The sequence below is a fragment of the Erythrolamprus reginae genome, chromosome 2, assembly GCF_031021105.1.
Source record: "Erythrolamprus reginae isolate rEryReg1 chromosome 2, rEryReg1.hap1, whole genome shotgun sequence".
Lineage (NCBI taxonomy): Eukaryota > Metazoa > Chordata > Lepidosauria > Squamata > Dipsadidae > Erythrolamprus > Erythrolamprus reginae.
The window spans coordinates 83,131,494-83,158,792 of NC_091951.1; the positions used below are offsets into that span (position 1 = coordinate 83,131,494).

Genomic DNA, 27,299 nt, shown 5'->3' on the forward strand with positions numbered 1-27,299 from the left:
TCAACTCCCAGAATTCTTCCTCCAGTCATGCTAAATGGGGTAATTAAAAGGCAAAAACACCCCAGTTTTTGCAAAAAACAGACCATTTTTCACCTGCTTTTTCACAAAAACGGGGTGAGCAAAGAGTCTGTGAAGCCTGCAGAGAGTTCCTGGGAGCTGTGGGATGGCAAAAATGCCCCAGTTTTTGTGGGAAATGGGTAGTTCATCACCTGTGTTTTCACAAAATGGGGGCATTTTTGCCCTCCCTGGTTCCCAGGAGCTCTCTGCAGGTTTCCCAGACCCCTGTTCACCTGATTTTTGCGAAATGGGCCAATTTTTCACAAAAATGGGAAGCGGGGGTGGCGCTTCGGGAGGCCAAAAATGGCTGCATTTGATGTATAAGACACATCAACATTTCCACCCTCTTTTATGGAGGAAAAAGGTCTTATACTCTGAAAAATATGTTAATTCCTGCACTTCAATAGAATTCTTGTAGCTCTTGAAGCAGATCATCTCATTTTCAGTCTTGTATGGAATCCTTCTTTAATGAACATAGGTGCTTTGCTCATCTGAAGTATTTCTGAATCATTTTCAAAGCATGCATTGTCCTAAGAATTAGAGTAGGCTTATTAAATGCAGTATTTGACTAATTACTTAGGACATTATTCATGGTCCAAAACATCCCCCCCACCAAAAAACTCTCCCCACAAAAGTTATACTTGCTGAAAGCCATTAAGGAATTTCTTTTACACGAAAGAATGAATTTAAAGCTGTCTTCTGGGTAGATTTACTTGCCTTCTTTCTTGTTCCCTAATCTTGTTCTCCATATTAGTGATTGTGGCAAGGAATGTTGCATGTAAGGATTAAGCAACAGTCTTATACAGCTTCGCTTCACTTGTCCTTAAATACTTGCCATAACCAATTCCATCAAAGCAGTGTTGCTTTAACTTGGGGCTGTAAAGATAAGAGCAACCTCATAGTCAAAGCAACACTGCTACAATAGATTGTGCTGCTGGTTGGTTGATCTGCAAAGGACACGACAGCAAAGTCTTAAGGAAAGAGTATAGAAATTATCCCTGGCTTCAACAGGGTGTGGAGGAATTGTGAGAAGCAAAGTGCATCGCATCTCAGAGACACCAGGCTCTGACCCACATTCATTTGATAAAACAAGTATGTATCGTTGTAGCTGATCCTTTGTGTAAAATGGTTTGTTTTAACTGAAAGGAAATAAATTTTATCTGTTGTGAGATTCCTAAGGCTAATACTTATTTGAAACATGTTATTTGATTATAATAGAACAACATGAATCCTAGCTTAATTAGTGTGCCAGTGGCTAAAATCTGCAAATGTTTTCTTCTGTTTATTAACCTGAACATAGCCATTTGTACAAAGCTGGTCTTTCTGTTGTAGTGAATGTTTATTGAATTTTGTAGCAAAGTCTCATGCTGTTCGGTCTTATGCTCCTCCTCCTCCATTTCACGGCTTGGTGCCTCCTCTTGTAACAATCTCCTTCAGCACAGAATCATCTGGATACAGGCAGGTGTCTGTTAAGGAGGCATCACATCTGTCGGATTGTGTAAAATCTAATTTATGAATAGTATATTTAATACTGTGATTTTTCTAACTGATTTTTAATGCCGCATTAGGGGTTTTTTTATAACAAAAATACTAGAATGAACCAGTTGCTTTACAAGTGCTGCTGATTTATGATTACGTGAGTCTCTGTTACTATGGTGACTTTGGAAGCCTCTTAATTTATTTCAAGATATTTGTTTTGAAGTATCATTTATGTGAACATATACAGACCAAGAATAGTGCAGACAGTTATGCCTCTGAATTACATGGTATTCTAGCTGGCTGATACTGTACTATACTTTATTCATCAAGTTACTCCAGCTGCAAATTTATTGCTATTCTTTCTAAATTGATTCTGAATGGAAGATGTGTGTCTTTATGTATGTAATCCTTTTTTTCCTAGTAAAAGGTGCATCACAGGTAGATCTCCCTTAATGACTACCATGTTTAGCAACCACTTGAAGTTATGACAGCACTGAAAAAGTCACTTTACAACCAGTTCTCCCACTTACAACTTTCAAAGCATCCACGCAATCATATTTTAAGCTTTGGGTGCTTCACAACCAGCAGGAGTGTAAAACCATCACATCATCCCGCTGTCACATGATTGTCATTTGCACACCTCACACCCAGCTTCTGAACATCAGACTCAATGGTGAAGCAGGCAGTAAAATTGCAAGTCACAGTCATGTGGTGTTAACAACTATGTTGTTTAGTGATAGAGCTGCTGATCCCAATTGTCATTAAGTGAGAACTCCCTGTATTTAAAGAAGCATAATCAACTTAGATCATTTTTCCCAAGGGGATATATGTTCCATTAATTTTTTCCTTTTGTCACTGAGGGCTAGAAAAGTACAATTCTTTGCAAACTTGCAATGGCATACTGTCCCCTGCTAAATAATCAAAATCTAAAATTATTTATGCATTGTTTAAATTTAGAAGACTGCTGAACACATAGCAACTGTGGGAACCAAAAGATAAAAAACAAAATTCAAATATATTAATAAATAAAATACATAAATTGAAAAATGCTATGATAAGGGGAGAACAAATAAACCACAAGTGAATTAAACATTTCAGGCCATGGCAGTAACACTCCAGTTTAGCCCAGAGCCTGGGAAAAAGACTGTTCAGAGCTGTTCAAACTTCTGGGGTGATTTAGTATTTTTAATTTCAGCTGCTTTCCAAATATTGTGCTGAATATGCTATGTTTTACTGTATTGACACTAGATTAATTGATATTTTGATGAATTTTATTTTGGTTTCATAATCACATCATACTGGAGGCTTTAATGCATCACCATAAACAGCCTGCATTCAGCAGTGAATTCTGAGTGGATTCCTTCAGCAGACAAAAATGCAATCACATTGTGTTGTTCAAGATGTACTAATGAATATTCACTGCAGGCTTCCAGTTCATTAATAGTATCTATCTATCTATCTATCTATCTATCTATCTATCTATCTATCTATCTATCTATCTATCTATCTATCTATCTATCTATCTATCTATCTATTTATTGGATTTGTATGCCGCCCCTCTCCAGAGACTCGGGGCGGCTAACAGCAATAATAAAACAGCATATAATAACAATCCAATACTAAAAACAGTTAAAAACCCATTATTATAAAAAACCAAACATACATACAGACATACCATGCATAAAATTGTAGAGGCCTAGGGGGAAAGAGTATCTCAATTCCCCCATGCCTGATGGCAGAGGTGGGTTTTAAGCAGTTTACGAAAGGCAAGGAAGGTGGGGGCAATTCTAATCTCTGGGGGGAGTTGGTTCCAGAGGGCCGGGGCCGCCATAGAGAAAGCTCTTCCCCTGGGTCCCGCCAAGCGACATTGTTCAGTTGACGGGACCCGGAGAAGACCCACTCTGTGCGACCTAACTGGTCACTGGGATTCGTGCAGCAGAAGGCGGTCCCTGAGATAATCTGGTCCGGTGCCATGAAGGGCTTTATAGGTCATAACCGACACTTTGAATTGTGACCAGAAGCTGATCGGCAACCAATGCAGACTGCGGAGTGTTGGTGTAACATGGGCATATTTGGGAAAGCCCATGATTGCTCTCGCAGCTGCACTCTGTATGATCTGAAGTTTCTGAACACTTTTCAAAGGTAGCCCCATGTAGAGACCGTTACAGTAGTCGAGCCTCGAGGTGATGAGGGCATGAGTGACTGTGAGCAGTGACTCCCGGTCCAAATAGGGTCGCAACTGGTGCACCAGGCGAACCTGGGCGAACACCCCCCTCGCCACAGCTGAAAGATGTTTCTCTAATGTGAGCTGTGGATCGAGGAGGATGCCCAAGTTGCGAACCCTCTCTGAGGGGGTCAATGATTCTCTCCCCAGGGTAATGGACGGACAGATGGAATTGTCCTTGGGAGGCAAGACCCACAGCCACTCCATCTTGTCTGGGTTGAGTTTGAGTTTGTTGACACCCATCCAGGCCCCAACAGTCTCCAGGCACCGGCACATCACTTCCACTGCTTTGTTGACTGGACATGGGGTGGAGATGTATAACTGGGTATCATCGGCTTATTGATGATACCTCACCCCATGCCCTTGGATGATCTCACCCAGCGGTTTCATGTAGATATTAAATAGCAGGGGGGAGAGGACCGACCCCTGAGGCACCCCACAAGGGAGAGACCTAGAGGTCGACCTCTGACCCCCCACTAACACCGACTGTGACCTTAACAATAACAACCATTTCTTACAATACACTTTCTGCCAACTGAAGTGAAATAACAAATATTAGAGAACACACCAGAACTTATGGAGAATATCATTCTTGCCCTTGTAATATTGAAGGCATTACGTTTCTTTCAACCTTCTTAATTCAGAACAATTAATGATAGTGCTTACAAGACTGGAAAAGGAGAGCCAGTGCTATTAATACACTCCTATAAGGAAACTATTACATAGAATATACAAAGGTGGATATTTTATCTTAAATGGATAAAATGGGAGCAAGGAAAATACTGTGTAGATCCTGAAGACTGTTATAAAAATACATACTGATAGACAATCTTCTCTTAGTTGTCATAAGATATGGAGTAATAGTGTGCCCAGAGCATGATTCTGCTTTAAGAGCAAATTTGTCTCTTCAGATTTTTTTAATCTTTTGAATGCCTGTCTAATCAGTTTCATGTATAAAAAATGCATCTACATAGTATTTTTCAAAGTACAGAATTCCACTATGACATTAAACATGTAGCCTACAACATAAACAATATCCAAAAATACTTTGAAATCAGCTCCATAGCTAATTGAACATTTATAAAACTCTTGTGTATCTCTTTAGATGACTCCATTTTTTTCTTTTAGTAAAAACTATTGTCAGTGACACCTTCGGTGTATGTTTTTTATGGATTTCCCATCCTTCATGGACACTTTTCATATCCAGGTGGCTTACTTTTTATTTGAACAATCAGTTCACCTTTTTAAAATTAGTATACAGCTCTTTTCTATTACTACTACTACTACTACTACTACTACTAATAATAATAATAATAATTTATTGGATTTGTATGCTGCCCCTCTTCATAGACTCGGGGCGGCTAACAACAATGATAAAAACAACATGTAACAATCCAATAATAAAAACAACTAAAAACCCTTATTATAAAACCAAACATACACACAAACATACCATGCATAACTTGTAATGTACTAAATATTATGATTTATATTAATATTAATATCCTACATGTTATAAACAGAATGATAACATGGTTGCTTTCTCCCAAGATTCGGGAATTGGGATTCAGACCCCCTTGTTCCTTCACCTATCTTTTAACCTAGGAGTATTAAACTGGATTTCTTTGTGGGCCAAATCAGCATTGTACTTGTCTTTCACAGGCCAGCTGGGAGGGCGGGGTAGGAGCCGGGATGTATAGCATATGGGACAAATGCCTCCTGCAGCAATCTGGTGGCCAAAAAGGGCCATAGGACATGCAGCTATTTTGTGCTCCATTTTGGGCCTAGACAGCTGCCTGCAGTACTCTGCTGGCTCTATTTTGGCCACCATAGTGCTGCAGGCCCAAAACAGGATGCGGAGGCTGCACATGGCCCGCCAATGCCCCATTTTGGCTGCCAGAGGGACTGCAGGCTGGTCCTTGCTATTTCCAGGCTGGCATCATGGGCCAGATCTAAGCACCGCATGGGCCGAATCTGGGCCGTGTGCCTTGAGTTTGACACCCTGTTCTAATCAATGGTGTCAGCAAAAGAGGGCAGGAATTTGTTGGAACTGATGAGTTAGAATTCTATCAGCTGTCAGAGGAGCTGAAATTTCTCATTATCACTGTCACAATGCTTCTTTGAGAGTTTGCTAAACTGACATAGAAAGGCTTCATCTGTATAATCTTTACACAAAGAGATTATTATAATATATAAAAATTGGGATGGAATGGACGTGCGTGGCAATACTTTTGATGGAACTGGCCACAGAGTCAAGCAGAAGTGCACATACATGCATCAGATGGGCATAATCTCAAAAGCAGCCACAAAGGCTTTCTAAAGGATTAGGCTGTTTGAGGAGAGTTGCTTAACTAATGGTGACAAGCCTCAGGAAGCCTGAAGTATTTGAATACTTAGTATGCAGTATCTATAGGTGAAACTCAAAAAATTGGAATATCATGCAGAAAATTCATTGATTTCAGAAAAGCAACTTAAAAGGTAAAACATAATATATGAGAGAGACTCGTTACATGCAAGGCAAAATAGTTCAAGCTGTGATTTGTCATAATTGTGATTATTATGGGGTATAGCTCATGAAAACCCCAAATCCACAATCTCAGAAAATTAGAATATTACATGCAATCTATAAAACAAGGATTGTACATAGAACAATATTAGACCTCTGAAATGTATAAGCATGCATATGAACTCAGTTCTTCGTTTGGGCCTGTTTTGCAGCAATTACTGCCTCAATGCAGTGTGGCATGGAAACTAGCAGCCTGTGGCACTGCTGAGATGTTATAGAAGACCAGGATGCTTCAATAGTGACCTTCAGCACTTTTGCATTGTTCGGTTTCAAATCTCTCATCTTTTTCTTGGCAATGCCCCATAGATTCTCTATGGCAGTGATGGCTAACCTTTTTCCCCTCAGGTGTCGAAACAGTGTGCATGTGCGCTATCACGCATGCGCGAGTGCCCACACCCATAATTCAATGCCCGGGGAGGGCAAAAACAGCTTCCCACTCCCATGGAACCCCTCTGGAGGCTGGAAACAGCCAGTTTCCCAACTACTGGTAGGTCCGGTAGGCTCGTGTTTCACCCTCCCCGGCCTCCAAAGGCTTCCCTGGAGCCTGGGGAGAGCAAAAATGCCCTCCCCCAACCCCCTGGAGGCTCTCTGGAAGCCAAAAATGCCTTCCCAGAGGTTCTGTGTGAGCCAAAAATTTTCTGGCCAGCACATTTATTTATTTTATTTATTTATTATTTGGATTTGTATGCCGCCCCTCTCCGAAAACTTGGGGCGGCTCACAAGTGAAAAGACAATCCAATACATAATCCAATTTAATTAAAATATTATAAATTTAAGAAAAACCCCTATACTAACATACACACACACAAGCATACCATATATAAATTCAACGTGCCCAGGGGAAGATGTTTAGTTTCCCCATGCCTGACGGCAAAGGTGGGTTTTGAGGAGTTTACGGAAGGCAGGAAGAGTAGGGGCAGTTCTGATCTCTGGGGGGAGTTGGTTCCAGAGAGTCGGTGCCGCCACAGAGAAAGCTCTCCCCCTGGGGCCCGCCAACCGACATTGTTTAGTTGACGGGACCCGGAGGAGGCCCACTCTGTGGGACATACATGCAGGCTGGAGCTGAGCTAGGCATTGTCTCATATGCCAGCAGATATAGCTCCGTGGTCGCCATCACTGCTCTATGGGGTTCAGGTCAGGTGAGTTTGCTAGCCAATCAAGCCCAGTAATCCCATGGTAATTGAACCAGGACTTCTGAAAAGTATAAGCGTACTTATACTTTTGGTGCTTTTGGCAGTATGCCTTTTTTGGTGGTTTTGGTTTTGGTGCTCTTGGCAGTGTGGCCAGGTGCCAAGTCCTGCTGGAAAATGAAGTCAGCATCCCCATAAATCTCACCTGCAGAAGGAAGCATGAAGTGCTTCAAAATCTCCTGGTAGACAGCTACATTGACCCTGAACTTAATGAAGCATGGACCGAGGACCCAGGGTATGGAGGAAGAATGGAGAGGCACACACAGCAAGATGTTTGAAGTCCAGCATGAAGTTTCTACAGTTTATGTTGATTTGGGGAGTTATGTCATCTGCTAGTGTTGGTTCACTGTGCTTCATTAAGTCCAGAGTGAATGCAGCCGTCTACCAGGAGATTTTGGAGCACTTCATGCTTCTTTCTGCACACGAGCTTTATGGAGATGTTGACTTCATTCTGTAATTAATTCTGTAAACTGCTGAGAGAGGGCTATAAGGCACTATTAGGCAGTATATAAGTGCTATTGCTATATGTGCTAGAAACTCTGAACATTTTTACAGTGATCCTAATTATTTTCAGTCAACAAGAATAACAAAGTAGACAAAATCTTGGAAAATGATACTATAGAAGAAGTCCAGTAAGGTACAGATTGGTATCCCAAATAGTAATTATACCAAATAAACCTATTGATAAAACCAGTTTGAATATGAATATTAAGTTAATACAAAAGCCTGTACGGGATCAACATCCTGTACTATGCTATGTGAAATGCAAGGATTTTTGCTAGTTTAGATGCCATCTAAGAATTGGCACCACAATCACAATTGATTAATCTTTATAACATACCAGGGTTGTTATGGGTTCTGCAAAATTTCATTTGGGCCCCAATTTTTCTAAGGCTTATCAAAAACTGTGAATTTTTTTACACAGTTTTCTGATGTTATCTGGAATATGGATGGTGTCATCCTCAATGCAGAAATTGTTAATTGTGATTTTTATTTTTGTTGAATGTGTGTGTGTGTGTGTGTGTGTGTGTGTGTGTGTGTTTGTTTGTTGGATTTATATGCCGTCCCTCTCTGTTTAAGGAATTAAACTGATGCAAAGAAAATAAAATACATTTTAGAAGCACAAGGTCCTGAAAAATCTAGATTTTCTGCATTCTCTTCTAATTACTCAAGGCTATCTTATGAAATGTATCCCTAGGTGTGTAGATGTTTCAGAATAACTACATTACTGACTAACAAGGAGACTCCTGGCACTTTTCTGAAGCAGCTGAATCTGCATTTTTATAACTTAAAGATGCTTTAACTAAGTAACTTAATCTCTCCCTTATTATAATCTGAATGTACCAACTTTTGTGGGGAGTGATGCTTCATGCCTATCCTGCGGGACATGGTGCCATCTTGCTACAGGCTTTGGAAGAAAGATCACAGAAGCCTGTTGAATATTGTATGCCAGACATTCACTTTCTTCTCTGGAGCAGAATTCTGTTAGTAAGATTCTTTGCTCATAAAACTTTGACATGCTGTCCAATCCAATAAATGACCAGAAATAATTGTTCCCTGTGGCTGCTTAATCATGCAGCTGCCAAATTTTCTGTCTATGATGATTAGGATGAATGAATTCTTTTACCTGAACACAAAGTATGCCAGTTGTTAGAATTAACTCATAAGAAGTTTAATAATGTGAATCAAAGAGATTCTGCTTGCTAAGTTTTACTAATACGGATACAGATGTCAAATATTTTCTCAAGAACTGTGCTGCTTATGTGCAAACTCAGTCTTCCTATGATGGTTGTCTCCAATACTCTCTCCCAAGGACTCTGGATGATGAAGCACTAGAAGAAAATCCTAGAGTCGTGATGGCGAACCTATGGCACGCATGCTGGAAATGGCACGCAATGCTATCTCTCCGGGCATGCCAGCTGTCACCTCTTGCTCTTCCGGGTTCTGGCAGACACATGCGTGCTAGCCAGCTTGTTTTCATGTGCACATGTGCACCAGAAACTGGAAGCTCAGCTCATGTGCACCAGGGAGCTGCTCTTCCTGTTCCCAACATTCCCTGTTAGGTTGAAAAGGTTCGCCAACCCTGTCCTAGAATCACATTGAAAAAAGACGAAGAATGAACATGACTGAGCACAAATCTTAGGGATTATAGTGTGGTGATAAGAGTGGCAAATCGTAATTATTTTTTCTACTCTTTATCACATCCATAGATAATCATCCAGCAGCCCTGTTTAATATAATTTAGATCTTGTTGGAAATAAAGTGACTTGGATTATCTTAGAATTGGGCTGTGATAGGCAAGTCCCATCAAGGTGACTGTGAGCTTAGCTAGGATGAGAATTAACCTGCTACTCCCAAGGAAATGGCCTTTGATGACTATGAACTTATCACCCTTCTATTAAATCAATGGTTTTTCTGGCTGATGCTGCCTAGGAACACTTAATAAAGATAACCTCCTTAAGGAAGTGCTGGTTCTCCTTGACTTGAAAGTGGCGGTGCTGCACATTTCAAGAAGCTTAACTCAACAGTCTAGGTAATTTTTGACTGGTATTTAAACTTCCTCTTTTTAGGAGTGTTATCAAGAAAGTCTTGAGCTACACTTCACAGGGACCCAGAGGAAACTTTATTTAGATCCTTTTCAATTGGGTTTCAGAATAGGTCATAATATTGAGAATGTAGTTTACAAGTTTGTTAATAATCTCTAGTGAGATTGTGACTGGGATGACGCAAGTGTCCTAGTTTTTAGTTGCTCAGTAGCTTCTGATACAATTAATCATTGCATCAAGTGGCTCCACTATTCTCTGTTTTGCATTTATTTTTCTTTCAGTTTTTCACTATTACCTCACTGCTTTTTTTCTTTTCTTTTCTTTTTGTTTTATGCTGGTCATTTAGTTAAATAAAAGAATTTGATTTGATTTTCTTGATGTATACTATCTATGAAGGTTAGAAGCTGAAAGTTCTTTTTGTGGTGGTTTTCCTCTTTGGTTATGGCTCTAGAAATATTGATGGAAAGAAGGGAAAGGAGATCCAGACAGAAGTATTTGCCAATTGGGATAACTGGAGGCTGTTGTCTTTCTATTTAACATATAAATGAGACTGCTAGGTGATATAATCCATCAGTCCGGGATCCAGTATAATCGGTATGGTGATGATACCCCAGTCTTTCCAAGTGATGGAGTCAAGGCCTTGACCCGGAGTCTGAAGAGTAAAATCTGAATAGGGAGAGATAAGAGTCAGAATCAACCATACGAAGACCACATTTCGGTTGCTATTTTGGTTACTCAGTTTTGGGATAGTACTTCCCCATTCGGTACTGCATGATCTGAAGGTGTTCTTAAATTTGTAAGTCCTGCTCAAAGAGGAAGTAATAGCGGTAGCTATAAAATCCTTTGCATAGATCTGTCTTGTGTACCAGAAATACCTATTCCTGGATTGGTATGCTTTCTTGACATCAGTTATGACTTGAGAACCATACAAATAAACAGTTACAGTGCTGTGTATATGTAGCTATCACTGAAGACTTTTGTAAGTTGGAGCCATGAGAATTAGTGGGCATGCCGTGTTATGCCCATGCAACATATCTGCTTTGTGAGCTGCATTGCTTGCCAGTTAGTTTCCTGGTGCAATTTAAGGTGCTGATTACCACCTATAAAACCATCTATGGTATAAGGCAGTGATGGTGAACCTATGGCACGGGGGCCACAGGTGGCAGGGCCCTAGGTCAGCTCCAGCGTGTGCTGCTCAGTTGATTTTCGGTCTTCTTTTTGGACGTTTTCGTTCTCCCCAGGCTTCAGGAAAGCCTCCTGAACCCTGAGGACGGCGAAAAACAGCCCAACGGGCCTATTGGAAGTCTTGAAACTTCAGTGAGCCCTGTGCGCAGGCACGGGGTGGTGGTGGTAGTGGAAGTGTGTGTGGGTTGTACACAATCATGAGGGAAGGGCATTGCATTATGGTTGTAGGCACACATGCGGGCAGACCCTTTTGGCACCCGAGCCAAAAAAGGTTCGCCATCACTGGTATTAGGCCTGCTATCTGACAGACTGGTATTGTTTGCATAATCAGAGAAAATCAGAATCTCATAACCTCATTGATCAAACAATTCCACCTGATGGGACCCAGAAAATGTGCTTTCTCTGTTGTTGCATCTGCCCTCTGGAATAGCTTCCTCCCATATATGGCTCCCAAACTGACCTGATTTAAAAGATTATTAAAACATGGCCTTGGATTAGAATGCGTGGTGAGCCTCTTCTAAGACAATGTATATTAAACTGGACATTTATTCTCTTCTGGATGTTCATCTCCTTTGTTATATGATTTATGTACAGTTTTTATTATTCTAAGCTGCTAAACTGCCAAAATTGGGGTCAGCTCAAAATTATAATCTGAGTTCGGCAGTCTTATACATTTTAGGTAGACAGGCAGATAGACTGACAGACAGAAAGAGTGAGTGCATTGTAAGATTTTTTAATCAATTTTGTTATTCTGACTAAATAGTTGCTTACCTTACTTCCCAGTTTGTAGGTCACCTTCAATTTTTTTCCTGGTTCCGTGACATTACATTGCACCATTAATTCTGGCTGTTTTAATCTGGACTGCCTGTTTTGTGTGTGTATTTAATTGTTTTCTGGATTTTAAATGTCAACCAGTGGCTCGTGGAGTGGGCAGCTACAACAAATGGAATGAATTAAATATATCATTTTATTTATTAATTAAGTTTTTATGGTGCCCATCTTCTTACAAATTGACTCTGAGCGAAATAAAAACATATCATCCGTAATTCTCCTTACTAAGCTAAGAGTAACGGGAAGATAGAAGATTTTCATCGTTATTTAAAAATAAAAACCTTTAGGTTTCACTCTGTGAAGGAAGGATTTGGAAGAAACCTATTATCTAAAACAGGGCTGTCAAACTTGTGTCATCACAACAGCACCACATGACATATCGAGACTTCCCCCCCCTTTTGCTAAACTAGGCGTGGCCATGGCCAGCATGTGATACGTCCGGACCATGGGTCGCAAGTTTAACAGCCCTGATCTAAACAATATTGTTCTATTTCACACAGAATTCCAAAGGAAACACCTGCCAGGCTGCTTGGCTCTTTGGTTATCTGAGCTAAGGTGTCTGGTCTCTGTTTTGAACTGAAGGTGGGTGATGCACTGACTAGTGAATAGCATCAGAAACTGTCCACAACCAAATGAAAGATTATACTAATATTATAAGAATTAAGTGATAGTTTAAAAACTGGGAATTGTTTATATTGCTAACAATTTGACTAGCAATAAAGTTTGGCCAATCTATAAAAACACCCATTATGTTTTTATTTGTGTGCATATTTCTGATTCTTCCTTTGGTTAGTTAACCCAAAGATTGTACTATTTGAATTAGAAATTTCAAGGATCTTAGAATGTTCCAACTCAATTGGAATTCAGTAAGGGGGTTGTCCTTTTAAATTGTTACAGAGTATGACTGAATGTTTAGAGGGAAAAGTTCTTAATAGTAAAATTAATTTGAAAGTAGAACCTGTTACACCACATTTCAAACAAGGGCTAGACAGCCAAATCTCGAGAATGGTTGTCTGGCAGAATTGAGATTTAGTAGTTTTAAAGGGTTTTCTTCCCCCTACATCTGTAACTCTGTTAGTAATCCAAAGCAATATTGTCGTGTATTTCTGATTTAAATTACCATAGTTTAGTAACTATTGTATAGTTGCTGGTTGAAGAATATTGCTGTTTTAACTGATATTTGAATTGCTATTTTATGTGTGCCTATTTGTTGCTGGCAACTCTATCTTTTATTATTAAGATTGCAAAGCTAAGGCAGAAGTTTTGCTTATTTATGTATTAAAACTTGTATGTTTCAAATGCTGTATCTTTGTAACTAAATAACAAGTAGCAACGTGTGTACAAAAATAGGTATAAGAGGAGGTTGGTTTTTAAAAAAATATGTTGCTTGCATTTAGTTTTAACTTAAGATGTAGGTGGTGACACTTGAAAAGGAAGTGGTTTAATATAAATAACTGGAACTTCAGTGAATTCTGCCATTCTACATTTTTAAACCAACATTTAAGCTGCTCGTGAATACAAATTCAGTTTAATGTAACAAAAAATCTGATATACAAGGCATAGTCAACATAGTGCCCTCCCAACATGCTGAGTTAGGAAGGAAGATTAATTTCATAGTGTACAATATATACATATACATACAGTATATAATGTATACATATATATACAGTTTTGTTCTGATATTCCTACATGGATAGCACATACATTTAGAATTGGTTTAGACAACGTAGGTTTTCCATATTTTAGAGATCATACTGGAAAAATAAGTACTCTTTGCGTAGCCTTTCACTTCTGCATTTTCTAATGAATAAATACTGTAACAAAATAGCAATAATAAACATAGCATGGTTATTAATGAATTATGTTTAAGTATTTAAGTATTCCATATATTTAAGTATTTTTCAGAGTATAAGACTCACTGGAGTATAAGATGCATGTAGACTTTAGAGGTGGAAAACAAGGGAAAAAGTATTCTGAACCAAATGGTAGAAACATAGAAACATAGAAGACTGACGGCAGAAAAAGACCTCTTGGTCCATCTAGTCTGCCCTTTTACTATTTCCTGTATTTTATCTTAGGATGGATATATGTTTATCCCAGGCATGTTTAAATTCAGTTACTGTGGATTTCCCAACCACGTCTGCTGGAAGTTTGTTCCAAGGATCTACTACTCTTTCAGTAAAATAATATTTTCTCATGTTGCCTTTGATCTTTCCCCCAACTAACTTCAGATTGTGTCCCCTTGTTCTTGTGTTCACTTTCCTGTTAAAAACACTTCCCTCCTGAACCCTATTTAACCCTTTAACATATTTAAATGTTTCGATCATGTCCCCCCTTTTCCTTCTGTCTTCCAGACTATACAGATTGAGTTCATTCAGTCTTTCCTGATACGTTTTATACTTAAGACCTTCCACCATTCTTGTAGCCCGTCTTTGGACCCGTTCAATTTTGTCAATATCTTTTTGTAGGTGAGGTCTCCAGAACTGAACACAGTACTCCAAATGTGGTCTTACCAGCGCTCTATATAAGGGGATCACAATCTCCCTCTTCCTGCTTGTTATACCCCTAGCTATGCAGCCAAGCATCCTACTTGCCTTTCCTACCGCCCGACCACACTGTTCACCCATTTTGAGACTGTCAGAAATCACTACCCCTAAATCCTTCTCTTCTGAAGTTTTTGCTAACACAGAACTGCCAATGAAATACTCAGATTTAGGATTCCTTTTCCCCAAGTGCATTATTTTACATTTGGAAACATTAAACTGCAGTTTCCATTGCTTTGACCATTTATCTAGTAACGCTAAATCATTTACCATATTACAGACCCCTCCAGGAATATCAACCCTATTGCACACTTTAGAGTCATCGGCAAATAGGCAAACCTTCCCTACCAAACCTTCCCCTATGTCACTCACAAACATATTAAAAAGAATAGGACCCAGAACAGACCCTTGTGGCACACCGCTTGTAACCTGACTCTGCTCAGAATACTCGCCATTAACAATAACTCTCTGATGTCTATGCTTCAGCCAGCTTGAAATCCACTGAACTATCCAGGGATTAAGCCCAATCTTCACTAATTTATCTATCAGCTCTTTATGTGGAACCGTATCAAAGGCTTTGCTGAAGTCCAGATAGGCAATATCCACGGCACCACCTTGATCCAACACCTTTGTGACATAGTCAAAGAACTCAATGAGATTAGTCTGACACGATTTGCCTTCAGTAAAGCCATGCTGATTTGGGTCCAATAAGTTATTGTTTTTTAGATGCTGATTTATCCTCTTTTTGAGTAGAGTCTCCATCATTTTAACTACAACTGATGTCAAGCTAACTGGCCTGTAGTTACCAGCTTCATCTCTACTGCCCTTCTTGTGGATAGGCACAACACTGGCCATTCTCCAATCCTCAGGAACATCTCCTGTTAACAGGGATTTGTTAAACAAATCAGTCAGGGGGGTAGCAATGACAGATCTGAGTTCTTTAAGAACTCTGGGGTGGATGCCATCTGGACCCATTGCCTTATTTATCTTTAATCTTTCAAGTTCTTCTAAGACATCGGCTTCTAAGATCACTGGAGCTGAATCCGTACAGCTGGAAGCAATGCTATATCCCTCTATAGTATTATTATTATTTTGTAAGGTGTCTTTTGAGAAAACTGAACAGAAGTAGCTATTGAAATGGTCAGCGATCTCCTTATTCCCATCAATGTATGTATTATTCCCGGTACTAAGCTTTGTGATGCTGCAGTTTTTCTTCTTCCTATCACTAATATAATGGTGCAGTAATACTGTATATTTTTAATAAAATACCAGCGTAGCAGAATCATTTTTACAAACATGTACACTTTTTACAAACTTCAAATTTGGCAGCTTTAAGACTTGTGGACTTCAACTCCCAAAATTCCTCCTCCAGTCTTGCTAGCTCAGGAATGTGAGTTGAAGTCTACAAGTCTTAAACTTGCCAAGTTTGAAGATCCTTGCCCTCCTAATCCCTAGCCCAGGGGTCTTCAAACTTGCTAGCTTTAAGACTAGTGGATTTCAACACCCAGAATCCCCCCTCCAGCCATGCTCGATGGGGTAATTAGAAAGCAAAAACAGCCCCATTTTTGTGAAAAACAGGCGGGTTTTGCCATTTTTTCACAACAATTGAGGCATTTTTGCCTTGCCCCAATCCCTGCAGCTCCCCAGACCCTTTGTCCATCCCATTTTTGTGAGAAAATGGGTGAAAAACTCCTGTTTTTCACAAAAGCAGGGGCATTTTTGCCATTCCCCAGCACCCCAGAGCTCCGTCCATGCAGGATGCAGGGTTGGGACAGCAAAAATGGTTGCATTCGGTGTATAAGACACACTGACATTTTCACCCTCTTTTGGGAGGGGGGAGGTGCGTCTTATACTCCAAAAATACAGTATTTAGATATTCCACTTTTCTGAGTACACACCATGTCAGTCCTAGATGATAGCACGTGGCAATAGTATGCCAATTTGCTAGGTGTTTTATAGAATAACAATATTAACAAGGTATAATACTGTTGAAATAAAATTGAAATAAATTGGCATTTGATTGTGCTTGTAGGATACTGACGAAAATATGTCAAAACAAATCAGTACTATTCTGACCATCAGAAAGTTTTGTGAGGCACAGGTATAGCTAAGGCTGGTACTATCTCTTCTCTGTGTTATTAAAAGGCATCACATGACAGCGTCAAGGTGACCTATGATTGTTGGTGAAAACCAGGCTCTTTTCATCTATCTAATGGCAACCCTGAAAAATGTACAGTTTGGAATTTAAGAGACATAAATAATAGTGTACACATTAAGTAACATACAAAATGAAATGAAGAAAAATAGCTATGTTGGTCTGTAAAACTAAGAGGGAGAGAAAGGATAATAAATCTGAATGAAGGTGGATTCTTATGTACTTAAGTTTACACAAAAGCTGATCTTGAAAATCAATAAAATGTAACCCTGCTCTGACCTGACATCCATATTAAGTGCCTAATGCCGTACTTAAAGCATCATTAACTAACAGCTGTGTGAAAAAGGACTGTTGTGATTACCTTCTAAAATGCCATTCAGGAGGGTATTTTTGAAAGTAAATTCTTTCTCCAGGATGTAACTTAAGCTGAAAAGCAATATGTCCTTCTTCTCAGATCCCTTGTGGGGTACCTACCCTCAACATTATTATTCATGATGAAAACATCATATGTTAGTTTTGCCTGAAGTAGGCAATCTTTGAACAATCAGCTCTTTGAATCATATTCAGAAACCTATTGACTGCCTACAAACCAGTGTTAAATGGTAATGGAGATTCTTACCTGCCATAGAATGGCTCTGCACCGTACACACAACCACCACCAAATGGTAGCTTCCATGCAATCTTTGAAAGAATCCTATATAGAGGTAGAGGAAGATGGAAATGAATGTATAGGTGTAAGTATGAATGGAAGGGCTGGATTATACATGAGAAAGTATGAATTGGTGTCACATGAATTGGTGTCATCTGTGGTTTGGTGGCAGCAATTCATTAGTTAGTGAAGGTTACATATTACCTTTCAGTGAATGGTGAAATATTGAGCTTCCTAATAGAATGAAAAAAAAAATTACGTTAAAGGGTGACTCAGAAGTATGTGGCCTTACAGTGATCGGAAACATGAAGAAAGATGCTAGAGGTGGAATGATGAAGTAGCAAAGTTTGGGTTGAGGGGAAAAAAGCAGGAGAATGATAGAAATACATTGTGAATAGAATACATAAAATAGAAAATATAAAGGAATTTTATGATTCTGGGAATGAAAACAAAATTTCTAAAATATTACAGAATATGAACAGATGTATGTTTGTGTGATATCAAATAAATGATTACTATCTTACATTACTAAAGAACCATAGTGGCACAATGGTTAGAATGCGATATTGCAGGTAAACTTTGCCCACAGTTGGAAGTTCGATAATGACGGGCTCAAAATTGACTCATCCTTTGAGTCCCTCTTTGAGGAAATGGCAAAAACCCAGTTTCCAAGATTCTGTAACCTAATCCATGCAATAAGCAAACTGTAGGGCTGCCCAACACCCATGCAGCACAAGTCAATTACTCCTTAAAGAAATAGCACATTTTCCGAATATCATGCAACTGCTGTCATGAAGCCCTGGGAAAGGAAATATTTGGCTTAAGAAATTATCAGCAGGTACATAACCATGCATGTATGGAAAAAACCATTCAGTTTTTCCATTCAAAACTGAAATGCTGGACAACTTTAATCTACAGTCCTATCAATTATTACTTTAATATCACTCTATTGTCTCAATTGTTGAATCAAAATATTAACATTAAATAAATAAAAATAAAAAATTAAACCATAGTTATTAATTTTATTCCAGGTTGTCCTTCTGCTTTTCAAATCAATGGTCACATTAAGTCAAGAACAGTGCTGGAAAAATGTGGTGAGTTGCAACAAGGTGAAAGAAAATCCCAGTTGGCTAAGAAATATCTGTTAAGACCCCAAGGTTTGTATCTGTGTTTTTCTTTATGAATGTGATTTTTATGTCATGTTTAAAAATACATATACTGAAAGATGCAGCCATCCATCAGATGTTTTACCATATGTAGTTGCATGAACAAGATAATATAGATGTATCAAATGAGTGCAACTAAAGTTCATTATATTATAATTATGTAAGGAGATTAGGTTTTGCAGGGGTACTTTGGCTCTTTTTAGGAAGTTAATTATGATTACTTTCTCCAGTGCCTTTTGCTACTGTTAATTTAACTATGTAGGAAAAATTCAATTCTGATTCTAGGCATTTGCAAATGCATGTGAGCAATACATTATCTGAATCTCAGGTAATCAGTAAATAAAATAGAATAAATTATGTTAGGCATGGAAATCTTGTCCTTATATAAATTTATTTAATTTATTTATTTATGTTAGTGTCCAGATAAAAATGACTCTGTGTGGCCTAAAGAAGAGAAAAATCAACTATCACAAAACAAATAATAAACAAGGACTGGCATTTTCCCCCATAAAACATTTAAAAAGAATATGTCACAATGGGAATCATTTTTACTTCTGGCCCAACTGGAGGAAAAACAGTTAGATCCTCAGTACATTATAGACGACCAAAAGGATCTGAGCTGTTCTGAGCTGTTTGTATTGGCCATTGCTTTGACAGATCTGATGTGGCAAGCAGAACTTATAGGAGATAGAAGATATGCAAATAACAGAGCTCTATCACCATGAGGGACTTGAGAGATATTCAGCACCTTGAATTTTACTTGGAAGCCTATTAGCAGCAAATAAATATAGTTTGCAAAGTAGTGGTTTACTCTCTTCCGAAGTCAAACCGATAACTGCCCATGTTGCTGTATTCTGAACCAGTGGACTTTTAAGGGGTCTTCTAGGGCAGACCCGTGGTGGGCTGCTGCCAGACAGGGCGGAACACAGTGGGGTAGCGAAAATGGAGCCCCCCCCTAGAGCACCAAACTTGCACTGAAAGATATTGAAAGAAAATGCAGGGCATCCTGCATAAGCCACACTCACAGTGTGGTAGTAAAAAAATTGGTATCCCTTCACTGGGCAGACCCATGTAAATCTTATTACAATAATCCAAACAGAAGATGAATACATTTATTATATCTGGAATCTGGATAAAAGATAAAATTTTATGTAGAGAAGAGAAATACAATTTGTTGTAAGTAAATAACACCTTTTGAACTCTAGGCTAGGAAATGTAAACTGGGGAACTTTTGGTGCTGGCTGAGAACCTAATAGAAGTTACATTGTATTTGTAACAATGCTGAAAAATATTGTTTCAGGAAGTGATTGAAGGGCTAATTAACCTAAGGAGGTAACTTAACTTACAGTAAAACCTCTATTTAATGGACCTTGACTTCAGTTGTGGTAGACAAAATATGTGGTAGACAAAATATGGACCTTGACTTCAGTTGTGGTAGACAAAATATGCTTATACAAGTGGTCCTCGGGTAACAATCACTTGTTCAGACATTATTAAAAGTTACAACAGTGTTGATTGAGTGATACTTACAACTTGGAGTATCTAACAGTCCCAGTACTCCTGTAGTCATTTGAAGATTGCAAGCCACTCTAGTAAACACTTTGTGCTCTCAGCACTTTTTCCTCCACCAGCTACTCACTGTGGTCATTTGCATACCCGCCATCACCCAGCAGCAACCATCTCCTGGCCCATCGCATTTCCATTGTGCCTTGACGGCCACCCATATATCATCATACACTCTTCCTTTCCCGATAACAGCCATCCTTCTCCATTGTGCCTCCTCCTCCACCCAGCACCAGTTATTTACCTGAGAACCAGCCTGTTTAAGAGCTGCCATTTTCAGTCCTAGTTGCTATTCTAACCTGAGAATGACTGTTAGATAGGTGAATGGAAAAGGCAGACAGAAGTGGTTTCAAAACAATAGCTCTTTATTTGGCAACTATTTACTACCCAGCAAAGGCTCTGTCTGACAGCCAGCCCTTTTATAGGGAGCTGGCAGACAGTCTCTAGCCAATCAGCAATCAGTATTGTCCCTTCAGAATGGAGGACCTGATTGAAGCCTTTGTGCTTCAATCTGAGAATGTAATAATGACCTCCAGAGCATGCGTAAAATTCCATTTCCATTTCACACATGCATCAAATGCCATGTGTAAAATCTCATTCATATTCTGTTATAATGAATACCCATTTTCTCCTTTAAATTCAAGTAAACATTTTATTTCTATCCATAATCCCTCATTTAATAGTGTCACTGTATAGTATAAGAAAAGTCTTCCAGAAAAGTAGAATCTATTTTCCAAACAACATGGCTTCCCAAATTAAATTAAAATAAGCAAAATAAGCAAGATTTTGGATTATGTCCTGGGATGGGGAAGTCAGCCATTGGGTGAGAATTTTCTTTAAATCTGTACATCCCTCTTTTGGTGCAAATATGTTTTGCAAACTATATTTAAGTCACTTTTTTCAGAATTGTTACAGTAAATGGCTAATTCAAATAATATTTAGCAAGAAAAACAGGTTGCCAATCCTTTAGCAATATGCATTTAGGTAAAGAGATAGAGCAAAACTCCACACGGATTATATTTGTCCCTATGTCACTAAATACTTACTGTACTTTCATTCTTAGTTACTTTTACCTTGTGAAATGATGACTCCCTATGAATATCTCTGTGTCTTGAGAAGACTGATAGGACACAAAAAATCATAACAATGTGTCAACAGTGCATTTTAACTATATTATTTGAGTTCCAATGAAACTTCTGTATCTGACCTAAAAAAAATCAATCCAGCTCAACATAGCCTTGGGACCCATCAGCCCATCAATTTGATTTCAAGTCCAAGCAACATCTCTCATTAGTGAGAGACTTTGATGGGCTGAAGACTCATTCAGTTTCTTCACACTGCTGGGAATTCAAACTGTTGATCCTAGTTTGGTTCTCATGTTTACACTTCAACTCTAATTATCCAGTACATGCTTCTTGCTTTCACCCTTATTGAATTCTTAATAACCTGTTGGATTTCAAACTCTGACCTCAGAGAGATTCTGACAGTAATTTTTATTGACAGAGATTGGCATTTTCCACCATATGTATTGTGAAGACCTTGATACTATGGATGATGAATAATGAGAAGTATTTCTCATTCTAATATTCTAAATTTGCTTTCTTACTAGCTTTAGTTATTTTGAATTTTTCTTAAAAATACAACTGTCTTTTTTTGTTGCCCCTCCTTTTGTGTAAATATCTTGCATTCAAACCAAGTATGTTGTTTTCTAAATTTAAATTCTGAATCCCTGTTTAGTTCACTTATGCTTCCCTTGTGAAGTGAAATAAACTTTTACCAGATTACATAAAAACAAGACATTAATTTTTTAATGCTAATTTGCACAGCATATAGCATTCTACATTTTTTAATGCTTAGCATTCCCCCCCCCCACTAAGCAGATCAAGCCTGAATGAAACAGGGGTATTGCAGAGACAAATAATTGCCATTAATTCTCCTAAGTCACTTTTTCTTGTTTCTAGTTGAAGGATCAGTTAAAGTTGCTTTCAGCTGTAAGGAACAATGAAAACACATGACCTTGTTGCTAGGGGTTACTGCTTGCAGGCTTTTAAAAAGCACTCCTTACTTGCAAGCAGGGTGAGAATTTCACATGGTTTGCTGTGTTTTGAAAAAAAAGACTCACACAGTGGGACTGAAGTGCATATGTGCTTCATTGTTCTTTTCTCCCCCTCACGGACAAGCAGCAGTACATAGCAAGTGCTTTTGTCACAGTAATGTGTTCAAGCCTGCAACAAAAGAGGAAGGATATTTAGCATATTGTACTATAAAGAGTTTGGGGGAAGGGAAAAGGAGAAATGATGGGTGGTTTTTAATTTGCCTTTTGAGGTTCCAGAAGAATGAGCATGGGAGTATATTTTTTAAAAAAATCTTTGAAATATTCCAGGGCTTTAATGTAATTATATTCAAAGTGATGGGTCACCACTTCTTCAAACACTGCTCTGTATTAACGAAGTTTTGATAATTGCAATGTCTTTGCACACTGTATATCCTGTTTAGCAACCAGGAAGTGGTCACACTTGTTCTGTCAGAGTTTGAAGATACTAGCTTAACATGAACTCGTACCACTTCACTTAAAGCCAGTGTGCTTATTTTGAAAACAACCTAATGATTACATGACTTCAACTGTTGAAAACGAACAGTGTTTCCAGGAGCACCCAACTTTTTTTTTTCTATATTAGCTTTAAGATGAAAAAGACTTTACTTTTGATTTTGGATTTTTAGTACCTCCAAAACGTGTTCATCTTCAGCCTGCTGGACAGGAGAAGATTCCTCCAGCACCATCTAGGCCTTTACCAGCAGATCCAAAGTCTTCAAGAACTCAAGTGCCTGAAGGAGAAGCCACACATGCCTCAGCAGATATAAGCAGGCTTATTGAAAAATTTGAACAGATAAGGTAAGAGTGTTTGGTTAATTTCCCTTTTGGAATCTCTTCATTTAAAGCATTTTGAAAAGGGGAAAAAAGCTACAATGAAAGTGGAATAGCTGAGGAATACAGTCCTTAAATATAGAAAATTTAGTGATTTCATTATAATGGTGATAGTAATTATAATAAACTGGATCATTTTAAGCATGGTGGGGTGAATGAAACCTATCTCACAATCAATGGAGGCCTTTAAAAATATTGAATACTTGTTTTCATGTAAGTAAAAGTGATTGGCTTAACAGTTCTTAAACTTCTTAATATGTAATGGGTTGTAATATTGATGAGTGGCCAGCCAAGAGTTCATGGTAATATATTTCTGAATCCTAAAAGTTTGTTCCTGTTTGATCTTTTTGATATATGGTAGTTTGCTTGAACTACATGGTTAGGCATTCTTTTTATCCTATAAAGAATACTTATTTAAAATTTATTTAAAAATTGACAGCTAGTCAGAAAGTTGAGAAGTCATGAATGTGTTTATATTATAAATGCCTAGGAAGTGGAGGCTTGTCATGATAGCATAATTTGTAGATGCTGGGTTTTGTTTTTATTTTTGGAAGCTAAAAATACCTAGCTTAACAGCTAATTCTACTGAATGCATTGACTTCCCCAATATAACTCTTAAAATTATAAAAAGCCAAATTTGTGGCTTTTGTTTGTTCCTTATAAAAACTGAATACTCTGAGTTTAAATATATATTTTATGAATATTCATGGCAAGCTTATATGATTATCCATTCAGATAGTCTAAAAATATATATAATGCTTTTTAGTTATATTAATTTAAGGTGACGAATGAGACTTAGAAAGACAACCAAATATATTTTGATACTGATGTGGAAAATTCAGGTTCTGTCATTATATTGGTTTAACCAAACCACTGAAAATCTGCTTAGTAATACTTTAGTAATAAACCACTTTCCCCTATCAAAATTAGAGGTGGTCCTGAAAACTTAAAAATTTGGTACTCTAATCTGTGATAAAGATTACTTCAATGATTGCTTTTTCACAGTTTATGAGTTCATATTGAGGTCCTAAAATCTGCCATATCAATAACCTTGAAACTTTTTCATTTTGCAGGCAAGCCCCACATGTTGCTCAAAGAAGTCAGATTAATTTAGTTTTTAAGATGGAACAAGAACCAGATTCTTCTGAACAGCATTGCCCAATTGTCTATGGTTTGGTGGCTTCCAGCACTTCAACAAATGAAAATAAAGAGCTGGATGAGAGTGGGCCTAACATCTTGTGTAGTCCTGAAGTATCTAATGCAGACCTAATGAAAATCAAAGAACTAAACATAGATGACGCCACCAACACTGAAGATTCTACTAATGTGCCCGTCAGCAAAGCGTCTGTGGCAATGAACAGCCATAAAGACACATCCGTTGAGATAAATAGCAATGGCAAAATCCCTAATAGGGATAGTGGAATAGACAGTCCTTCCTGTAATGTAGCAGGAGAGAATTTTCCAAACGAGGAAGCTACAGAACAGAAAAAAACAAAAAGAACTGGGGATCTAGCTGAAATGGAAAATGACAAAAAACCTGTACAATTTTCTGCTGGGGAGGAGAAGAGAGTTTCTGCTCAGGATGAAGACAGTGACATAGACGAGGGAAGCAGTGAAGAGCCAGAAATAGCAGAAATCTCCAAGCTGGAATGTATAGACGTTAACAAGGTATTTTTTTTTAACTTCTGCATTGCTGTTACAATACTAATACTTTCTGTGTGGGACTTTTACTTTCAGCACATGCTAGCATACATAAAGTTGCATTATACTGTCATACATAGAAAGAGTGCAGAAAAGAGCAACAAAGATGATTAGGGGACTAGAGGCTAAAACATATGAAGAACGGTTGCAGGAACTGGGCATGGCTATTTAATAAAAGGAAGGACTAGGGGTGACATGATAGCAGTGTTCCAATATGTCAGGGGTTGCTACAAAGAAGAGGGAGTCAGGCTATTTATTTTTATTATTTTTTTCTATTTATTCTTTGTCCAATATACAATACATATGGAAGAAAATAGACATTAAGTAGTATATATAGGGATAGTAAGTAAAAAAGAAAAGAAGTAGATGAGAGGGAGAGAATATATAAGATATATGAGAAAAGGAAAGATAATTGGACAGGGGACATTAGGCACATCAGTGCACTTATGTATGCCCCTTACTGGCCTCTTAGGAACCTGGAGAGGTCAATCGTGGAGAGTCTAAGGGAGAAATGTTGGGGGTTGGGAGTTGACACTATAGAGTCCGGTAATGAGTTCCACGCATCGACAACTCGATTGTTAAAGTCATATTTTTTACAGTCAAGTTTGGAGTGGTTAATATTAAGTTTGAATCTGTTGCGTGCTCTTGTGTTGTTGCGGTTGAAGGTGAAGTAGTCATTGACCGGAAGGACATTGCAGCATATGATCTTGTGGGCAATGCTTAAATCGTGTTTTAGGCGCCGCAGTTCTAAGCTTTCAAGACCCAGGATAGTTAGTCTATTTTCGTAAGGTATTCTGTTTCCAGTGGAGGAGTGAAGGGCTCTTCTATTCTCCAAAGCACCTGAGGTGGGTGAAAACTAAATAAGAAAAGAAGTAACTTAGAACCAAGGGAAATTTCCTGACAGCTAGAACAATTAACCAGTAAAACAGCTTGCCCCCAGAAATTGTTATTACTCCAACAGGTTCTGACCTGGTTCCGAACAAACCAAGTCCCCCAAGCACTGTTAGTATCGAACTTCCCTGTGGAGTGCGGGGAACACTGTATCGCCACGGTGTTTAGCCCCTCCCCTCCCCTGAATAAGACTCAGAAGGCTTATAAACATTTATTTTGATGTCATGGTAACCAAGGTAGTATAATAGTGGTAATTAAGGCAACACTTGGAAACTATTCTAAACATTACAAGTTCAGAATATATGTTCTTGCTTTGAACCTGTAATGATTTATAATGCAAAGAAATGGCAAATCCTTAATTTGCATATACAACATCAGGCATGTCTTTTTAATAATGGCTTGCATTACATTAACTGGATTATTCTTAAGGCAATCCTGCCCTTAGCATCAGAGAGCATTGTTTATTGTTATTTAACTATAAATATATGTGGCAATATATATAAAATGTTGACTGATTTTATTTATTTCAATTTATATGGCTACCCATTTCAAATTCATGACTGTGGGTAGCTAATAATAATTGAAAACACCAAATAATAAAAGTAAAAAAAAAACCCATGTAACCTGTAGCTGAGGTAAAAACCAACACAGGTCAGCATAGCCATTGTACACAGTTAAGCACAAGGCTTGATCTTAAAGTCCACTGTGGGGGGGGGGGGGGGCACACCAAATCTTTAAGTTGTGAAATTCCACTCAGAACTAAAGAAGCTCCTTACGTCAGGCTAAAGTCATCGTTGGCTTGGATACTTCATCCTGCCTTTCCCAGAATTAGAGCCCTCTCCAAAGAGCTAGGTTTTCACATAATGTATCTGAAGTAGGCAGAAGTAGAAGTGAAGGGCCACAAAATTTTTTACTACCACACTGTGGGTGTGGCTTATTTTGTAGGTGTGGCTTGCTAGCCATGTGACCAGGTGGGAGTGGCTTGATGATCATGTGACCAGGGGGTGTCTTAAAGGTCATGTGACTGGTTTAAAGGTGACCAACTTGGCATCACTCATGTCAAGGGTTTGGTTTAGAGTTAGAGTGCCTGGCCTCTCCTCGCCTCAAAGAGATACAATTTCCCTATCTATTTACTATTACTGAACATCCAAAATATACTATTTAATTATATGTATATGCCATATGTGTACTTACATATTATACACAGGCACACAAAATATACATTATCTGCTATATAAACTGTATGTGTATGTACACACACACATGCACGCACAGCTCTTCTAAAATTATACACATTCAACCACATTTCCCTCATAGGGGAAACATACCCAGAGGCCAAAAGGGAAAAAAAGAAAAAAAGAAAGAAAAATTTTTCTACCAGCTCTGTGTACCTAACCAAAATTTTTCTACTGGTTCTACGTAACTGACCATACCCGTAGGAGTCCATCACTGGTTGAGCCTCTTAATTTGTGCCTCAAGTAAAAACTCTGGGTTAATCCCTCCCAATTGATTTAGTTGTTTTCTTAAATGTCTATAGTATTTTTAGGAATTTTCTCAACCTGCAGTTGTATAGCTATAAGCATAGTTCCTTCTAATCGCTCACTTAAAAATCATCATCAACTCAGAG

The 27,299-nt window shown here is 38.4% G+C and overlaps 1 protein-coding gene across 2 annotated transcripts in view; it reads left to right on the forward strand.

Annotated features, from left to right (window-relative positions):
• The window catches only part of FGD3 (FYVE, RhoGEF and PH domain containing 3), a 114,923-nt gene that overhangs the window by 52,773 nt on the left and 34,851 nt on the right, over positions 1 to 27,299 (forward strand). For both annotated transcript variants that reach the window (XM_070738524.1, XM_070738525.1), the window contains exons 2-4: positions 18,457 to 18,582; positions 22,876 to 23,047; positions 24,154 to 24,748. In XM_070738524.1, coding sequence (XP_070594625.1) covers positions 18,457 to 18,582; positions 22,876 to 23,047; positions 24,154 to 24,748 — 893 coding nt within the window. The remainder of the gene's footprint in view (positions 1 to 18,456; positions 18,583 to 22,875; positions 23,048 to 24,153; positions 24,749 to 27,299) is intronic.